At 42.7% G+C, this 20,299-nt stretch overlaps 2 protein-coding genes across 2 annotated transcripts in view; one reads left to right on the top strand and one right to left on the bottom strand.

Moving 5' to 3' along the window:
* The window catches only part of CAPN14 (calpain 14), a 59,743-nt gene extending 43,602 nt beyond the window's left edge, over positions 1–16,141 (bottom strand). The window contains 2 exon segments of the mRNA XM_054475455.2: positions 8,687–8,807; positions 15,961–16,141. The gene's annotated coding sequence lies outside the window, so the exon portion shown is untranslated.
* A 135-nt stretch (positions 16,142–16,276) lies between these two features.
* The window catches only part of EHD3 (EH domain containing 3), a 36,840-nt gene continuing 32,817 nt past the window's right edge, over positions 16,277–20,299 (top strand). Inside the window, exon 1 of the mRNA XM_054475454.2 lies at positions 16,277–17,027. Coding sequence (XP_054331429.1) covers positions 16,801–17,027 — 227 coding nt within the window. The 5' untranslated portion in view covers positions 16,277–16,800. The remainder of the gene's footprint in view (positions 17,028–20,299) is intronic.

Genomic DNA, 20,299 nt, shown 5'->3' with positions numbered 1-20,299 from the left:
TGGAAAGTATTTTCAAGAGGTGGCTGTGGGTTTTCTTTTATGGTTGTCAGAGTCTGATGCAGCCCTCAGGGATGTTTCTTGCTAAGGAGGAAATTTGTGATTCATTTGTGCTATTGAGATCGCTCCCTCTTCCTTGCCAACCTACTTTCCAAATCCCCCATTTTGGCCATCTGGGACTCAGAACATTGACCTCCCATTGGTTGTCTCCTCACAGTTCACCTTGGGTCCCGTTGCCCCAAATCTGGTTGTTCTTCCCTTAAAGCATTTCCTAGCCCTCCTGTGGTTGCTCTAGACTTCTTCACTCCCTCCCCACCACAACCCCCAAATCCTTCTCCTAGGTTCCCGCCACCACTTGCACAGATTTTCATCACAGCAGCTTAGTTGGTTCCGGTTTGCCTGCCTCCACGCTTGCACACCTAGGATCCCCAGAACCTAGAACCATGCCTAGTACCCAGGAGGTGCTTAATATGTGTCAGTGGAATCAGAGTCCCTTCCTTGTGGAAATCCTCTGTCCTCTTCCTCCCCACCTGCTTCTTGGCCTTTGCCTTGACTCTGATCTCTCCAACTCAATCATTTTGTGTGATTATCACTCCACCCATTTTATTAGTACTGATAAATTAACTAATATTGATAATAATAGCCAACATGTTTTGAGCACTTATGACATGCCAAGCACAATGCTAAGCACATTTCATGCAGAATCTCATGGAATCTTCACAACTTTGTGAGGTAGTGCTATTATTATCCACATTCTACAAAAACAAAACGGAGGCACAGCATGGCAACTCGCCCAAGATAACCGCAGCCAGTAAACAGCAGAGATGGGGTAAAGTCCCAAGGTGTCAGGTTCTACTAACTTCTCCTCATCTTTGTCAAGGAATTGTCTCCCTGCCACTGTCAAATCAAATCTAAAGCTTTCTTCCTGAGCTAAACGCTCTTTGGAGCCTTCCCCCTGCCTCATGTGCCAAAGAGCCACCCTTCCTCTCATGGGTCTGAAGGTGTTATGGGGATAGCAGAAGCAGTGGATCTGGGAAGACCATTATTATTATTGATCTATCTCCCAGACATAACCTTTTCATTTTCATCTCCTCATCCTGGCCCTTAGTTATCTTCCCCCTTCTATTCATCATCGTTTCAGGGACTCCAGGTGGGGGGGCTTCCGCTCATCCCTTGGGACAGCACCCTGTACCTGGCACAGGGTTGGGCTCACTCTATGTCTAAGTTGTTGTTACGGTCACCACTGGGCTTATCATAAATTGTGCTGCGGATTCACAGAGCCACCCAGACACATAGGGTAAGGCCCAAGGGCCATTTCCTCCCGTGACAACTCTTGAAAGTTATTGTCCTGGGTGACAGGAAACAGATGGCCGGGGAGGCTCACTAGCCTTGCACAGCAGCACTGTGGCCTTTTAACATCTCAGAGGTCATACATCCCTTCCCCAGGCTTCCGACTGTCACCCAGGACAGACTAGTATGCCTGAGAAAAAGCCAGTGAAGTCAAGTGCATGTGGTGATGAGCCTTCTGTCTCTGCAAGGCACAGGCAGTCCTGACCCACAGTGGGCTGTGGACCAGAAGTGGGTTGGCAAGTTTGTGATTTATGACCAGAAATTTACTTTCCTGTGGAAACAAGATTTTAGGAGTGGTGAATTTCCCAGAAAGGCTTTGGTGGGCTTCACAAGCTCAGGAGCAGTAGAACCGGAGCACTTGCTAGAGTTCTAAGTCCTGGAGGCAAAGAAGAGGGAAATGTGTTCCTCAGCTGGTGGCGCAGTGGAGTATTGGAGAATGAGGGTTGGCTTGAGAGTCAGAAACACAGATGTAGGTTCACTAACTTTGTGAAGCTGGGTAAGCCATTTCCTCTTTCTGGGACTCAATCATGTGAAACACAGTTGTGCTCGTCATCTCTCTACTTTCTGTTACAACATATTATGATTGTGTTTGGGACCAGCCTTGAGCAAACATTCAAAATAGGTCAAATGCGTCTGTGGCACCTTCTAATGTCCTACTTCCCACTTCTTCTAGAAGAGTCCAAGTGCCCTAAATAATCTGCCTCTCCCACAAACCTAATTGCTCTCTAAAGTTTCTCCTTCCTTTCCCTCTAATCAACATTCTCATTCCTTCAGGGCACGGGAAAGCAATCAAATTGAATTCCTGATGTCTCACTACTGTGTGAATAGCTTACAAGTCCTTAACCTCACCATAATATTTGCATTTTTAAAAATAGAAAACTCCTTTTCCAAATGAATCCCTGATTGCTGGAATTTGGGGCACTGAAATAAGAAGTAAAAAAATCCAGTTGAGGAATAAAATAGAGTACTGAGATAGTAAATAATTACTGCTCCAAGGTGACCCTTCATGGGCACACAGGTTATTTATGGGGGTTTCATTAGACTCATGTTAAGGAACAAGTAAAACTGTTTTGTATCCAACACAACTGTAAATAAGAAAAACTACTGAAATGCCTATGGCTAAGCTCTAACCATTGATTTTCCCTTTTGCCAACATAAGAGTAAAGCAAGAAAGTCATGGGGTAGCATTTCTGGCAGCCCCACAGACAGGGGATGTAAGGCTGTGGTGGCTGCAGCAGCACCAAAGCTTCATAAAACTAACTGATGGCCAGGCGCAGTGGCTCACGCCTGTAATCCCAACACTTTGGAAGGCCGAGGCAGGCAGATCACGATGTCAGGAGACCAGCCTGACCAGCAGCCTGACCAACATGGTGAAACCCCAACTCTACTAAAACTGCACAAATTAGCTGGGTGTGGTGGCACACATCTGTAATCCCAGCTACTCAGGAGGCTGAGGTGGGAGAATCGCTTGAACCAGGGAGGCAGAGGTTGCAGTGAGCCAAGATCACGCCACTAACCGACAAGTCATGCTATTCCTTGATGTTTTTTTCCACCTGATTTTTGTTCATTTGGTTATACATTTTCAAAACCAGGATCCAACAAGGAGAAGAGAAGGGCTTTGATTTGTGAGTGGGAGAAAGGACAATAACAAGTTCAGAAGAATGAAAGGAAAAATTGATGATTCCATATATAACTTTCAAGCATTAGAAATTTATCCAAGAACCGAGATAATAAAAAGAGGCTTTGTGGGGTAGCTCATAAATGAAAAGTCATCGCCAGGTTTCAAAGTAAATTCCAAGACCTAAGTTATTAAATCCTTCACATTCACAATATTTTTAGAATGTCATAGAAAAATATTCTTTAAGAAATTCACTATGAAGTTTGAAAAATAAACACAGACAAGCTATTTTCTCAACAGAAGGGTGTTTTCCTAAGTTATCAGAGAGCTAATTAAAATTTCAAGAACATTTATTCCTAACAAATAATTTGAGTGAACTCTGATTGACAAGGACTGCTTTGTCTGGGGAGGGCTTGGGGACAGCGCTGTGAGCCATGCCAAGCAGGGAGGCAAGGCAGGTACAGTGCACGTTTCTTATTTTCTGCCTCTATTTTAATTGTGTACTTGGCATTGTTTAATGGGTCCAAATCAATACACTACCAAGGAACATATTTCTAACCATTCTCTTCCTGACCCTTTCTTTGTTCCTGATATCATTTTCTCCAAGTGTCTCACAGTTTTACCTTTGTTCATCTGCCTTTTTGGGGTTTGTTTGTTTTTTTTTTTTTTTTTTGGTTTATTTCTGGCTTTGTTTTCCTTCTGACCTGTAAACTACCTATCTTTCTTGGCAGAAAATGTATTTGTATTTGTCATTATGATGCTCATGACAGGGAACACTGATCACCAGGGAGAACAGCGTGGTTTCTGCATTTCCTTCCGAGAGACGGTTGCAAGGCTTCTGTTTCATGTCATTGGGGTATAGTTGGAAAGAAGCCCTGATGGTAAATAAACCATGACTAATTTCAAGGATGCAAAAGTGAATAAGACATTGCGACTGATGCCCAGAAGATGCAAGAAAAGAGGTACAAAGTGCCTTGAAGTCAGCAGCACCCCAGCCAGAGTGAGGGCTCTAGCACAGTTGCCAACGTAGCGGCCCCAATTCCTGGGAGTTTTTCACATACAACCTTCTGAAGCAATGTATCTAGCACGGGTGCATCAGGTCTGCCCGTCAAAAGAATTCCTCACCTTAACAACTATGTCAAATAGCCATCCTACGGCTTGCATTATCTTAAAATAGAGGGATTCTCTATATACAGAAAATAACACACTTTTATGGAGTTGTGTGGGCAAAAGTTTTCAATAGAACACGGAAGAGACTTATGTTGAAATGCATTTTCCTCCTACGGTTCCATGGAAAGGTTTATCTGTGCCTTTCAAAGCATAAAAGACCAAACTTCCCCTCAACTGAAAAGCATGATATCTAGTAAGTCTTTGAGTCTGGGCTTTTTCAAAAGAGGAAGCAGCTCTGAAAACATTAGTCGCTTAGGTGGCCTTCATACCTGGGCCTCCCGAACACATAGCACCCTTCACTTTGACCTGCCCTCTCTGGAATTATGTGGAGTTTGCATCCTAGAAAGAGCTTATGTTTGGAGCCAGATCAGCCTGCGGTTTGACCCTGATGCTACTCCTTACTTATTGGATAGCCTCAAGATAGCAACTCACCTCTAAAAGCCTCAGTGTTATCATCCACAAAATGGGAATGATAGATGCTTTATATAATTAGTGGAAAAATTCAGTTGTTTGTTTCGTAATGAATATAAAACATTTAGTCCAGGGGCAGCTACATAATATGCACTCAATACATTTTTTGAAAATCATAATTGTGATTATTCACTAATGATTGGATTTGGTGCTTACTGAGAGGTTTTTGAGAACCTTTTAACCCCTTGGACTAGGTGTGATTGGTCTATAGGATATCCAAGTAAAGTGTCAGAAATAGATCTGGAGTTCAAAGGTGTTACGGAGTGAATGTTTGCATCCTCCCAAAATTCACAGGTGGAAATCCTAACCCCCAATGTGATCACATTAGGAGGTAGAGTCTTGTGGAGGTACTTAGGTCATGAGGGTGGAGCAATGAATGGGATTTATGAATCAGAGTTATGAATGGGATTAGGGCTCTTATAAAAGGGACCCCAGAGAACTCTCCTGCCAACTTTCCGCCATGTGAGGATACAACAAGAAGTTGGCAACAAGCAACCTGGAAGAAGGCTTTCACCAGAACCCAGCTATGCTGGTGCCCTGATCTCGGGCTTCCAACCTCCAGAGCAGTGAGAAATAAATGTCTATTGTTTATAAGCCACCCAATTTACAGCATTTTGTCATAGGAGCCTAAACTGACTAAGACAAAAGGAGAAGTGTAAACTGGAGACAGGAATGTTTAAGGTTATCGGCATGCAGATGCAGAAAGAAACGGAAATCTTGCAAGTGGGCAATATCACAGTACTAAATTGATTATCTTTGGCTCACCCTCTATCCAGAGTTTTCACCAGCCCATGTGACAGCCCTTCAAATGTAACTTTCAAATTTTTAGCTCCTTAAATTATTCACACAACACAGTTTAATGTGACCAGTTCCCTCACTTTAAATATGTCTCATCAGACCACATCTGGAGCACCATCAGTCAGTTCAACATCCTACCCTTCAGAAAGACAGTGACACCTCCCCTACTCTGCCTCATTTTAAGTACTAAGCTTCTGTTTCTTTTTCTTTTTCTTTTCTTTTCTTTCTTTTTTTTTTTTTTTTTTTTTTTTGAGATGGAGTCTTGCTCTGTCACCCAGGCTGGAGTGCAGTGGGGCAATCTCAGCTCACTGCAGCCTCCGCCTCCAAGGTTCAAGCGATTCTCCTGCTTCAGCCTCCCAAGTAGCAGGGACTACAGGCGCCCACCACCACGTGTGGCTAATTTTTTGTATTTTTAGTAGAGATGAGGTTTCACTATGTTGGCCAGGCTGGTCTCAAACTCCTGACCTCGTGATCCACCTGCCTTGGCCACCCAAAGTACTGAGATTACAGGCATGAGTCACCAAGCCTGGCCGCTTCTGTTTCTTTATCTGGGAGAATAATGACATTTTGAGCTGTCACTGTACAAATGAAATGAAGTAATCTATGTAAGAATACTTAGCGTAACACCTGACATATAACAGGCTCTCCATCAATGTTGATGGTCATTTTTTCCTATGTTTGTTTTCATACAGCCTGAATCCCATCATCATTTTTTGCAACTACATCTCAGTATTGATCCACATTGAGTGTGTCATCAGTTACATCTCTTGTCTCTTTAACATGTGAATTCTGTCCCATCCTGTAAAGGAAAAGCCTTTTGAGAAGAGACTGGGGCAGTGCTTTAGTATTCTTGTGGCTATCAGTAGAGAACTCCTCAAACTGACGGCTTGCTCCTGAGACTCTTCTATGGTCTCAGCTTCCATTGATGGCACCACCATCTACCCAGGCTCCCAGGAAAGAACACTCAGTACATAACACACATATACATTTACATATGAAGGCTTTCATATATATACAAATATATATGTCTGTTAAAGCTGAGAAGATACTACACACCAGATGCTCTGCTTTGGTAGAATATTTTTTTTATCCAGCCAAAAGGAAAAAATAAGTGTTGAAAGAGATCATCATGCCCAAGCCAAGGGGTGAAGAAGTTGAGGTGGGGAGAGGAAAAAGAATCCAGACAGGTACCAGGATATCATTGAAATCATGAACAAAACAAGAATGCTCACATCTTTGTTATTTTCAACATTGTTCTGAAAATTCTAGCCAAAATATGAAATATACATTATAAACCAACATAGTATTAATAAAAAAGAAAAGCACTGGTTGATAATCTTTATGTAAGTAGAAAAACAAAGAATAAACTAAAATTAATAAGTAGTAAATAAAATAACTATATATATTGTTTAAATTAATGGGATTCCTATTTATAACAATAACCAGTTAGAAGGTACCATAATAGAAATATCTCATTTGTAATAATAATAAACTATAAAATATCTGAGAATAATCAAGGAATGTTTTTGACCTATTTGAGGAGAACTATAAAAAGTTTATAGAGATATAAAAGATTTGTGAATAAATAGACAGTCATGTCATATTCCTGGAGGGAAAGATTAAGTATTAAAAATATGTCATTCCTAAAATTAATTCACAGTTTTAATGAGATTCTGATTAAGAGATCCCAATGATTCTGTTTTGTAGGAGAGAGAAGAGACAAGGAGAAGGTAATTGGCAAAACATTAAAATTAACTTGGATTAGAAACAGACAAAAGATTAATAAATGTTCTTACTGTAAAAATTAAAAACTCTTTCAAAACAATAAGAAAAACACTAAATGCTTTTAGAAAAATGAGGGAAAAATAGACAATCAGAAAAATATAAATGGTTAATAAACAATTTCAAAATTTTTTCATAATAAAATATATACTGATTTTTAAAAGTCTATCATTTCTCACTTCCCAAATTGATGGATATTTTAAAATAATAAGTTTTAGATTTTTAAATGAGAGATAACTACATTTTAATAAAATGAAAATATTTTAAAATAATAACATACAGGGCTGGAGTGAGAGAAAAAATGTCGGAACTCTGATGTCATTGTGGTAAGTATATAAATTGACGTGCCTCTTTTGGAAAGCAATTTGGTGATAAGTATCAAAAGCATTAATAATATTCCCAATAATTTCATTTATTAAATATATACAAAGAAAACAAAACCATGGATGAATATTTACGTACAAAAATGTTCATCTTTCAATGATGATCACAGAAACAGAATAGAGAACTCTGAAATAGAGCTTTTATTATTGTTGACAATAATTTTGCAAGTGACTTATCTGTCCATTATTGAATATAGTTAATTAGATTACAGAATTTCCATATGGCTGAATATTAGCATTCATTTCAATTTAATTATTGGAATATTTTTTCAGGCTATGTAAAAATGGAATATTTTTTCAGGATATGTAAAAACACCGGTGGTATGGGGTTGACTGGGGGAAAAGATCAGATGGTAAGTTAAATATAAGTGCAGGAAAGAAAAGATTGAAGCAAAATTACCCCCAAATTTTCATAATTACTTTTTGGAAGTAATAAAAGACAGAAAAATTGGAAAAATAAAAGACAGAAAGAGGGAGAGGAGGAGGAAGACAATGATGAAAACAAGAAGAAAGTGAGCATATCTAAGAAATTTTGAAAACATACTAGTAAGGGAGGGCGACTATTCATACCAGATATTAAAATTTATCAAAAGTTGTTGTAATTTAAATAGCATAATACTAATTTAGGCAAATAACTCATGGAAACAAAATAGATAACTCTGAAATAAGGATTGTGTTATCCAATAATTTATAATAATTTATCTTTAAGATTTGATAAATCAAAGGAGAACAGAAGATCATTGAACCAAGAGAACTAGTAAAGAATGCGGAAATAATTCCTGATACATTATCACCCCAAACTTTAATACCCGACTTTGTCTGCCTGTGTATTTTTAAATATCCCACGCTCATAGGTTCTGCCTTTATCAGGTTCTCTGTGCTCACAGACATTTTTGTAGTCATAGACTTATCTGTTATAACATATAAGGTTATAATAATTGGCCAACTACAGGTAATTCACATTTCTAATCTTTGTTTGCTTGTCAAAAGCCACATCAGGAATGAGTCAACTTCAGTGCCTGCACCAGCCCTGTGCAGGGTTAAAAGGGAGCTTTTCTCCTCAAGGTGCTTCCTCTATCTCCCCTGGCGAAGAGACAGACACGTAAACAACACTTACAGCCTGGGAAAGATGCTCAGGAACTGGTGCTGGTCTTGGGGTCCTTCAGCATGGATTTTTCTGCTTTTGGTGTTTCTCTTACCCAAGCGAGGCTGTTGAGTGGGATGGTGCAATGAAGATCCTGCTGGCAGGGACAGACAGATATATTTGGGTTTGGAACTAATAACTTGTTTCTGTTTTTGCACTGATCAAGCAGCTCAGAGCCCAATGTGTTGGCTGCTCACCTCTGGGGGCCTCTTGCTCATCTCCCTCTGATATTTCTGTACCACTCACCTGCCCATTCCCCTCATATCAGCTGCCTCAAAGGTTCATTTATTTTTTAGAATTCAAGGGATTTCGGTAAGCTGCCTCCCACTTTTTGTGGACTGAGGGGAAAGTGAGTAGGATGATAGATAGCTCAATCAAAGATGCCTGTGTGGGCAGTTTCCTACCTCTCTGCACCTGAGTTTCCCTCTGGGAAACATCCCTATCTTCCTCTTCAGGATTGCCATGAGGACTAGATGCCCACGCTCTGGAAACACATGTGCTACAAAAGCAGACACTGACCATAATTAGGAGATTTTCGAATTATAGCTCACATCTTGCAGGTAGCAAATGTCTTGCCTTTGGAAGTTGAGGTTCTTAGAAGCAGGCATCTTATTAAAACCAGATACACACCGCTGCCTCTCGTGGTGTGGGCTTTCCTCCGTGTAATGTTGGATTTCTCAGGTTAGCTCTGCTCCTGCTGCACCCAGAGATGAAACTGACTTTCTGCTGAGGAGAGCTGCTATGTATGAGAGAGCCGCATCCCAGCAATTAAGTAGCTGTGGTACCGATGGTATGAATGGGGAGTGTTATTCCTGGACAGCCGGTCAACTAGACTCAGACAGACCTTCTTTCTTCATCTCCTTTTTGGCTTATAAACTTCCTGAGCACAGTTCCCTCACCTGTGTATTTTTATTCTAGACTTCCCTTTCCTTGTGCACGTTCAGTACTCATTCATCCAAGCGGAAAGGGAACTATTTATTGAGCGCTTACTATAGACTTATAAAAAACGTATCAGGTCCTTGACCTACATTGTTTCATTTTTATCCCCACAACAACGTTGTGAAGTGTCACTGACACTTTTCTGCCTTTGGTGTTTCTCTTACCCTGGTTTCACCCATGGGGACCTTGTCATAAAAAGAGGTTTTAACTCGGCCTGATCTCATCAGTAGGAGTTGGCTGAGCTGATGCACTTTCGCCTCCAACTGAAGTAAACAGAGTGAGTGCAACACTGCATCAGGCTGAAGACGTGCCCTGTCTAGTTGGAAGGCAAACAATTTAAACATGTAATTATAGTAACATGTGATGAATGCGGTAACAGAGGTTTACATGGGGTAGCTTGGAAGTGGAGAGAGGGGCACAGCCTTCTTATGGGAGAGCTGCTGACTCAGCTCTTCAGAGGGCGGACCACCGCACTGAGCCTTAAGGTATGAGTGGGTGCCCACCAGGCAGAGTGTGGGGAAGGGAAGACTGAGGCTGAAAACAGGGTGTGCAAAGGAGCCCACGTGGTGAGGAGCAGGAAGCAGCCGTGGGAGGCATGCATGCCTGCGTGGTTGTAGGCAGGTCACTAGGATGCAATGGTAGTTGGGCCAGGTTGAAAGGGGCTATAGATTCCTAAGCTTGTGGACACTTGGTCCCACTTCCCCATTCTTCTAACTCCCCTAGCCAGGGCTCAAACTTGTATTCCAGGATGCTGCTACAGTTTCCATCTTCTCCCTTTACTTCTGGCCAGACTCTGGTGTTGCAGATGAGAAAGGGAAGTGTCTGTATCCATACCACCCTGAATGTACCCGATCTCATCTGATCTTGGAAGCTAAGGAGGGTTCGGCCTGGGTTAGTATCTGAGTGGGAGAAACAGAAGAGATGGAAAAGTCTTCTGTTTCATAGTGTCATCCCCAAGAACCCATAGCAAACGCCACAGATATCACTACTAACAATTACATTCCTTTGAGTCAATGAGCCATCCTCAGTTAAGACACAAATGAACTGAAAGAAGTTGCTCACTAACTTATTAGGTGTTAGCATATTAAATAGCTTATTAAATATTACAGCTATTAAATACTAAGCTTATTCAATAGTTTACTAAACAGCTTATTAAATAGGATATAAGGCAGTGCCATGTAGTGGATAAAAGTAATAATGATTATAATATTAAGAGCTAATATATACTGAACACTTTCAATGGCACTTTACATGCACGGTCCCTTTAATCCTGAAAAAATGCTATTGCCATCTTTATTTCAGACACTAGGGTGCTGAGGCTTGAGAGTGAAGCCACTTTCCCCAAGCTCACACAGCAAAGACATGGGGACACGAGGACTCCATCTACTGCAGGTTGTCTGACTGGGAACCCCCATGCACCTGGCAGGTGACAGAAATAGGAGGCATGTGCTGGGTTTGGAAGAGACACCTGGTGGGAGAGAGCCCTGTGGAGCCAGATGGGGCTGAAAACAAATGTTGAATGTGAGAAAAGTCGAGTTCCAGGGGCACTACATGCAGCAGGATATGCTTTTTAGAAAAAGTCCAAAAACACTAAACCTCAACAATATGTTCTTTCGGCTTGCATTTGTGTATAACAGTAATTAAAAAGCAAGAGAACAACACACAGTAGATTCAGGATAGGGGTCCCCTCTAGAAAGAAGGAGAAGGGGCAGGAGACAGGATGGGGAGGAGCACATAAGTAGATGTAAATTACTGCTAATTTTTCTAGTCCTTGGTTTGAATGATGGGTTCATCAAGGGTCCATTAAAAAATATGTGTTCAGTTTTTAAAAAATATAATAAAAGAGCCAGGTATAGTTTGTCTTGAACCACAATTATGAAAAAAATTCCAACTTTGTGCATCCAAGGACCAGATTTTTTTAAAAATAAAAGATAAAAGGAAAAAGACATGAACAGCCAAGTATTCACTATCAAATTTGAGAAATAATAGCCTGGTCAACATTGTGAAACTCCATCTCTACTAAAAATACAAAAATTAGCCAGGCGTGGTGGCTCATGCCTGTAGTCCCAGCTACTTGCGAGGCTGAGGCAGGCGGAGAATCTCTTGAACCCAGGAAGCAGAGGTTGCAGTAGGCCAAGATGGCACCACTGCACTCCAGCCTGGGTGACAGAGCAAGACCCTATGTCCAAAAAAAAAAAAAAAAAGGAAAAGAAAAAGAAAGAAAACAGTGTATATATAGTTGAAGCTCCCTGTGTACTCATCCCCAATTCCATTTCCCTTTCTTGTCCCAGAGAACACCCCGTTCCTGACTAGCATTTTATGTTCCTTTGCTTCTCTTTTTAAAAACTTCAGTGCAAACATATGCATCCATGAACAACAGATAGTGGTTTTTGCATGACCTGAAATATTAATGAAATTGTATGGTTCTATGCATAATAGCCTACTTCTGGCTTTATTCACTCAACACCTATGCCAATATTTTGGCATAGGTAGCACCACTTCCCTCATTTTTCTCATCTGTAGAGTATGTATTTTTTATAACTTTTATTTTAGGTTCGGGGGTACATGCGAAGGTTTGTTATATAGGTAAACTAGCGTCATGGAGGTCTGTTGTACAGATGATTTCATCACCCAGGTGTTAAATCTAGTACCCAATAGTTCTTGCTTTTTGTTCCTCTCCTTCCTCCCACCCTCCACCCTCAACTAGACCCCAGTGTGGTATATATTTTATATGAATGTGGCACATTTATCCATTTACTCGGTGAAGGACATTTAGTTGTTTATAAATTTTTGCTGCTACAAATAATGTTGCCATCAACATTCTTAGACTTATCTCCCTATGCACATGTGCAAGAGTCTCTCTAGATCACGCCTTGAAATAGAACGGAAGGACATATAGGTCACAGGACATGCACATCTTCAGCTTCACTAAGCAATGCCAAACTGCTTCCCAAAGTATTTGTGCCAGCCTGCATGCCCATCAGCATTTTATGAGAGATCCCATTGCTCTACATCCTCACCAACCCTACCATCCAACTTTTTATTTTGCCATTTTGGTGGGTATGGAGTGTTAGTGTGGTTTGGCATTTCTCTAATTACTAATGAGATGCAACATGTTTTCTTGCGTTTATAGGGCATTCATGTAGCCTCTTGTAAAAGACATTTTTGTGGCTCTTGCCAAGTTTTTTTCTATTGGAATGTTTGTCTTTGTTATCAATGCACAGGCATTAATTCTATATTCTGGATGTGCTTTCATGGGTTTTTGTGTATAGGAAATATCTTTTCACTCACTTTTGTATTTTTAGTTGAACGAAAGTTTTAAATTTTGCTAGTGCTGAGCTTAGTTTTTTTCATTTTTCAGTTTGTACTTCTGATGTCTCGTTTAAAGAATTCTTCCTGACTTTGTGGTGGTATATATGCAATCTCCATTGCAACTTCTGTATATATCAGGCTTCCAAATTTCCTGGCTATTTACTGTGTCATTATTCTATTGGTCTCTGTGCCAAAACCATCTTAACCACTGTAACTCTATAACAATGTCCACTAGGGCAAGTTCTCTTCACTTAGTTGTTGCCATTGCTATGTTACTGTTGTCTTCTTCTCTTCCCTGTTCTCCTTTTCCTTCCCTCCTTCCCCTTCCACCTCTCCCTCTCCTCCTCCTCCTTGTTCTTCTTATCTTCTTTCTCCTCCTGGAATATCTAAGCTTTTTATTACTATTGCTCTATATGTTATACATTTTAGAATCACCTTGTCAATTTCCATGGAAAACCTTATTTAGATTTTGATTTCAATCATATCTCTCAATTATTGAATTTATCAATCATGTTGTAAAGAATTCACATGTTTGTGACATGGAATCTTTCCACGATGGAACATGGCATGTCTCTCCCATTTATTTAGAACTTCTTTAACATCTTTCTATAAAGTTTTATTATTTTTCACATAAAGATCTTGCATATCTTTTGTTAGATTTATCCATAGGTTTTTGTTCTTTTGAAAACAGTATCTTTTTTGAATATTATCTTTTATGACTTTTTATTGCTAGTCTATAGAAATGCTCCATTAGTTCCTTTTTTAAACAGATAGATTTCAACTACTCAAGACTGAGACAGGAGTAGATGTGTCAACAGGCACTCGGTAAATTAGATATTCGGAACAGACATTCAGCAGTAGACAATGGCATGGCTGTACTGATTACAAAATTCTTGAAATATTTCCATAATGGTGCCCCTTGATTTCCTTCCTGTCACGCTGGCCATCTGGACCTCTCTCCGGGGACAGGCTCAGACCTCTCCAAGGTCCAGACACCACTGTATTAACACCAGGCATGGCATGGGGCCGCAAGCCTTGCTCCACTAGGAAGGCCAGTGTCTGTTCCGGGTGTTTGATTCTCATGCCTTGTGAGTTGTTAAACATCTTTAATATTACTCCTTAGGTTCGTATGTTGGTAGTAACTAAACACCAAGGGTGAAATATTAATCTGAGTGAATTCTCAACAACAGGTGATCAGTTTTGGGGTTCAAGGAGGGAGTTGGGAGATCTGAGATGTAACTAAGGAGATTCTATTCAGTACTGGCCTCTGATAATCCCCCCTCCCCTGAAATCCCTGCAGCTTCACCATACTCCTCTTGAAGCTCCTGCAGGCACTTCAAATGCAACATGTTTTAGATTGAACACATTATCTCTGTCTGCTAAATCAGCTCTCTCTCTGCCTCCCCTAATTAGTGGAAGAGCTTCTCCGACGATCTTATCCCCTGTGGTAGAAAATTCAAAATCATCCTAGACTGTGCCTCACCCTTATGTCCTCTTTTTTTTTTTTTATCACATACCAAGATCTGACAATTCTATTCCATGAAAAAAATCTTTTGAGTCTGACCTTTTCTCCAATCCCATTGCTGCTGTCTCCTAAGCTTTGGAATAGTTTCCTAAATGGTCTCTTGGCCTCTGTATTAGTCTGTTTTCACACTGCTATGAAGAAATGCCTAAGACTGGGTAATTTATAAAGGAAAAAGGTTTAATTAACTCACGGTTCTGCACGGCAAGAGAGGCCTCAAGAAACTTACAGTCATGGTGGAAGGGGAAGCAAACACGTCCTTCACAAGGTGGCAGGAGAGAGAAGTGTGAGGAGCAAAGTGGGAAGAGCCCCTTATAAAACCATCAGCTCTCACGAGAACTCACTACTATCATGAGAACAGCATGAAGGAAACTGTCCCCATGATCCAGTCTCCTCCCACCAGCTCTCTCCCTAGATGCATGGGGATTATGGGGATTACAATTAGAGATGAGATTTTTGCGGGGACACAAAGCAAAACCATATCAACCCCCAACCCCTTTTGCCCCTCCGACACTGCTCTTGGCATTCCAGTTCCTGCCTGGTCCATAGCCTACTCCTTCTTCATCTGTGGAAGGGAGGGTAGTGGGAGTCGTTAGCCTGGGCAGGGAGGAGTGTTTTATCACTACACTGTTTAGAATGGTGCCAATACAAAGCATGTCAACTTTCAGCCAGTTTATTATTGGATTTAAATTCTCTACACACAATGCACTGCTTTTGCCTATACCTGGACAGTGTTCCCACTCACTCTCCTTAGTATGATGCTGGAGGTAATATGATCCGCCATGAAGGTTAAATAAAGCAATGTTCACTGAGAACTTAGCCCAGGCCCCTGCACATGCTGAGCATTTTGTTAAAGTAACAATGATTAGTAATAGCATTGTTAGTGGTTCCCCATCTCTGGCAGTCTTTCATGCTTGGCTTCCCTCACTCTCTTCCACCTTCCTAAACCCTACACTCCAGCTATGCCAAACTGTTTACTCTGTCTTGGACACACCAAGTTCTCCCATGTTCCTCAAGCCTTTGCAAATGCTCCTTACGCTCCTAGAATAATGAATGTCAATTCATCATTTAGGATCCAGCTTACAGTCATACTTTCCATGAAGCCTTCCTCAAATTAGCCACACAAAAGGAGTGACTCCTCCCTGTATTCCCATGACCCTCTGCTCATGCCTCCTCTTTAAAGCCTGCCTTCACTGGAGTTCCTGGAAGGGAGAGTCTGTTCAGCACTCATCTCTGTATCCACAGTCACCAAAATTGTATCTGCCCCGTAATAAATGCCCAATACTTGCAGGGATTTTGCTTGTTGGCTTGTTTTGTTTTGCTGGAATGAATGAATAAATAAATGGGAACGATTTTGACTTCACCCTAAGCCTAGCTAAAAGTTTGGGTAGTGACAGTTTTGGTTATTTTGTGTAACCTGATAGTGGATCCTTCTTTCTATGCCAAAAAAACAAATCCCCCAATACTAGAGTACCTGTTTTCCTAAGGAATTGACCTCAGCAGCTGAAGGAGAGGCGATTCAAAGCAGGGAGGGTGATGAATAGGTCAACTCTGTCCTCGCAGCCGTCCCTGAGAGGATGCTGTTCCCAAATCGAAGCCCAAGAGGCGGGGACTGAGACACCGGCATTCTCCCACTGGACTGGGTCAGCATCCCTCTCATCCCTCTCCCCGCGCGGCCGCAGGTCTGGAGCTGAGCGCCTGCCCACAAACATGGCGGCGCCCTGCGCGGCTTCCCTTCGCCGGGACCGTGGGGCCGGCCCTGCCTTGCCAGTACTAGGGGACTTCCTCCGCGCGCCGGCTTCCTGCCCAGCTGGCATTTAAACCAGCGCCTGGGGCTGCAGGATGCTGCTGCGGATGCTGAGCTGTCCGCGGGTTGGGCAGCGTCGCCGTCTTTCCTGAGCCGCCTCGGTCCGGCAGGAGCGGAGCCGAAGCATCCCTTGCTGCACGCAGGGCAGAGCAGGCGAGGGCTGGGGGCCGATCGGGGACCCCGGCTTCAGACCCCGGCATCTGGCAGTTTCCTTGCAGGTTCGACTTTAATTTCCAAGATTGCACCCCTCCTCCTCCAGCCCAGATTATTTATCCTCCCTCCGGCCTGGGCTGCTGGATGCAGCAGTGGCTGGGCTTGGTCCCAGGAGCAGGAAGAGTGCGCTCCCGGCCCTCCTAGCCGCGTGCCCGGGCCATGGTGCGGCTGAGCCCCGCGCTTGGGTGAGGCGGCGGCGCGAGTCGGAGCCCGGCAGACCGGTCCTACGGGACATCTTCCCCTGAGGAGGAGTCTTCCCCTGGGGCTGCGTGCCGGGGGCGAGCGGCGGCCGCGATGTTCAGCTGGCTGGGTACGGACGACCGCCGGAGGAAGGACCCCGAGGTTTTCCAGACGGTGAGTGAGGGGCTCAAGAAACTCTACAAGAGCAAGCTGCTGCCCTTGGAAGAGCATTACCGCTTCCACGAGTTCCACTCGCCCGCCCTGGAGGATGCCGACTTCGACAACAAGCCCATGGTTCTGCTGGTGGGCCAGTACTCCACTGGGAAGACCACCTTCATCAGGTGAGCCGGCCCAGGGTCCCGGCAGCCCACCCCGGAGCCCAGCGCCTAGTCCCTCCGGTCACTCCTGGTGCTCTACCCCTGACAGGGGACCAATGGGAAGCCTTCAGTTGAGGGCTCTGAAGATATCTGTTTGTGCAGGCGTCAAAATTTTACCCCACAATTTTTGCTGGTCCCCCTTCCCATCCTACCCAATACCTGTCCACTCTACTTGGCCCTTGGCTCTAGTGGTCAACCTGAAGTATTCAAGTGTAAAGCCATTCCCGGTCTCCCCATCTTATGGATGATGAAACCGAGGCCCAGGAGGCACAATGGAAGAGCTCCTGGTCTCTGGAGCGCCTTATGTTGGTGGGGATGTCTTACGTCTTCACTTTTTAGCAACACATCATTCACGGGCAAAACCTCTTCCCTTGTTTTTCAAGGGGCTTGGCACTCACATGGGGGCCTCACAGTTGCAGCTGAGTTCTGATGGGTGCAGGCCTGGGAATGGAGGTGGCCTGGGGATGCTACTTGTCCTCCTTTTATCATTTCCTTCTCTAAAGCAGAGCTCTTGTGTATGTATCTTGGAGACTCAACAGAAGCTGAGTCCAGAAGCAGAATGCTTTTTTTTTTTTCCCTTTCTCTTATTTGATCTTAATGGCTCAATAATAATATTAAAGACTCTTAGAGGTGGAAGGGATACCGGCATTGTCTCATCCAGTTGCTGACTTTGCAGGTGAGATAACCGAGGCGCAGAGAAGTTAAATGAATTGTGTAGAGCCATCTAAAGAGTGGGCAGCAGACCTGGGATGTAAGTCCTAGATGTATGTGAGGAGATGCTTGGCTAAACGCCTGTAACTCTGAGAATGAGTCATCCATTCCCTTCGATTACAGAATCTTTGGGCTGGAGGGAGGCTCAAGAAGTCAATTTGTTCACCCTGCATTCAGAGTGGTCCACCAGAGGCCCTTCTTATCTTTAGAGAACAGGCTTCACTCCAGTCCTCAATCCTCCCAACTTCAAGGCCAGCCATTTTTCTTGGCCTCTTTTATAGCCATTCCAAATTGTTGAGAATGCTGTGGCCCTCTGTCTTAAGAGTCAGGCTCCCACAGCTTGAGAATGGAGTTTGGTGGCCCCCCAGAGTCAAGCGTGCTCATCTCCTGCAGAGGGTTTGGAAAGCAGGGGTACCCTTGTTTCTATTCCTTGGCTGTCTGAGCATCCACAGCATGTGAAATGCTGTGCTTTGTTTGGTGAGGAGTGCAGAAAAGTTAACAGTCTAGTTACTAATTTTCTAGGTACTAATTTTCTCTAACATCGACCTTGTAACGCCAGCCTTCTGGAAGTAGCACCATGCTAATGGGTCATGTCTAAACACAATACCACATTGAATTTGTCCTTGTGGAGTGCACAGCCTAGGGCTCAGCAGCTTTGAGAGGCCAAGTGATTTCTGAAGGAGTTTGGGAGGTGATGGGCCTGTTGGCTCTTGTATGTTTTATATTGATAGAACTGCAAGAGGCCTTAGAGATTAATCTAATCCATTGCTTCTTAACTTTCTATCTTTAGAAAAATGTACATACATCCCAAATTTGCATATAATGTTGGGGGTCCAAGGGCCATCTTTGGATTTTAGGGTGGGAACCCCTGATCTAAGCCATGCTCCTTGTTTTATTAAGCACCCATTGCTGCCAAAGGCACTTCAGAGCTGCCTGGGTTGCCTGCAGAGTTTCCTTCGTGAGTCCTGGCCTCCACTTGGCCCATTCATGCCTTAAGGGAAGTGCAGGCCATTTGCACATGGCCCTTGCCCTCTCACAGCCTTCCCTGGCTCTCTACACATATGGTATTTATAACCTTTCATACATTATCTGTAGCTTCTCCTTCCTGGTGTACAATCATTGACAAGACAACATCCATGCCTTAGCATCTCTGGGGCCTCGCCCAGGGTCTCAGCTATAGGAGGTTCCCAGCAGACATTTTGCAGAATGGGAGGGAAGATGCGGAGAGGTGAGGATCCCCAAGCAGCAGACAGGTTTAAGCGCCTTTTGTCTGAGACACTCTCCTGGCTTTGCCTGAGTCATCGCTGGCTGTTAACTGGGTCTAAGAAAGTGGCAGAGTCAAATTGCCACAGATGATTCCCTATCTGAGGGAGACAGCAAGACTGGGAGAGGCAGATCCCTCTTCTTTCTTATCCTCCATGTGCAATAGTTCCCTCTCCCCACTCATATCAGCAACTGAATTTAGCTCATGCGTCAAAAGCTGTCTCCCCTTGAGGGAGTGTCAGCCAGCGCTGTAGGAGGGGTCGTACCACAGGGAACCCTCCAGAACCAAATCATGTACTTTTCTTCTTTCTCATAAAATCCAATAAACAGTTGTTTTTAATTGGAAAGTATAGAAAAGAATACATTTAAAGAATAAAAAAAGTCACCTGTAATCCCATGACTTAGGAGAAGCTATTTTAATTTACATATAAAACATATTTATATATAAAGCATATAATTTATATATAAAGTATATTTCCAGTATTTGTAGCTATTTTATAGCACAGTTGAGATCATGCTGTACATATAATTTTGTATGCTGGGTTGTTTATTTTTGTTTTTGTTTTTGAGATGGAGTCTCACTGTGTCACCCAGGCTGGAGTACAATGGCACAATCTCGGCTCACTGCAATCTCCACCTCCTGTGTTCAAGTAATTCTCCTGCCTCAGCCTCCCAAGTAGCGGGGGTTACAGGCACCCACAACCACGCCTGGCTAATTTTTGTATTTTAAGTAGAGATGGGGTTTCGCCATGTTAGGCAGACTGGTCTTGAACTCCTGACCTTAGGGGATCCACCCACCTCAGCCTCCCAAAGTGCTGGGGATTACAGACGTGAGCCACTGCTTCTGGCCAGTTTTTCTTACTTATAGCATGAACATTTCCTATCTTATCAGCATTATTTGTCAGCATTATTTTTAACAACTGCATACTATTTCCCTATTTGTATATACAATTATTCATTTAACTAATGAATAATAACTAATGAATAGCATTGTTTTTAACAGCTGCATACTATTTCATTGTGTGTATATACGATTCTTCATTTACTTAATCTACTTATCTTGGATGTTTTAGGCTATTTCTAATTTTTTGTTATTGTAGAATAATTCTGAATATCTCTGTGTATAATATTTTTTCCTATATTGTGTGTGTGGTTTTTTTTTTGTTTTTTTTTTTTTTTGAGATTCCCAGAAGTGGAATTGCTAGGCCAAAGGTTGGGCAGAGTTTTGTTTAAAATATTTTTTAACTTTAAAATTTTTGTAT

Source organism: Pongo pygmaeus, chromosome 12 (genome assembly GCF_028885625.2).
Source record: "Pongo pygmaeus isolate AG05252 chromosome 12, NHGRI_mPonPyg2-v2.0_pri, whole genome shotgun sequence".
NCBI lineage: Eukaryota > Metazoa > Chordata > Mammalia > Primates > Hominidae > Pongo > Pongo pygmaeus.
This window is presented reverse-complemented; position numbering and strand designations above follow the sequence as displayed.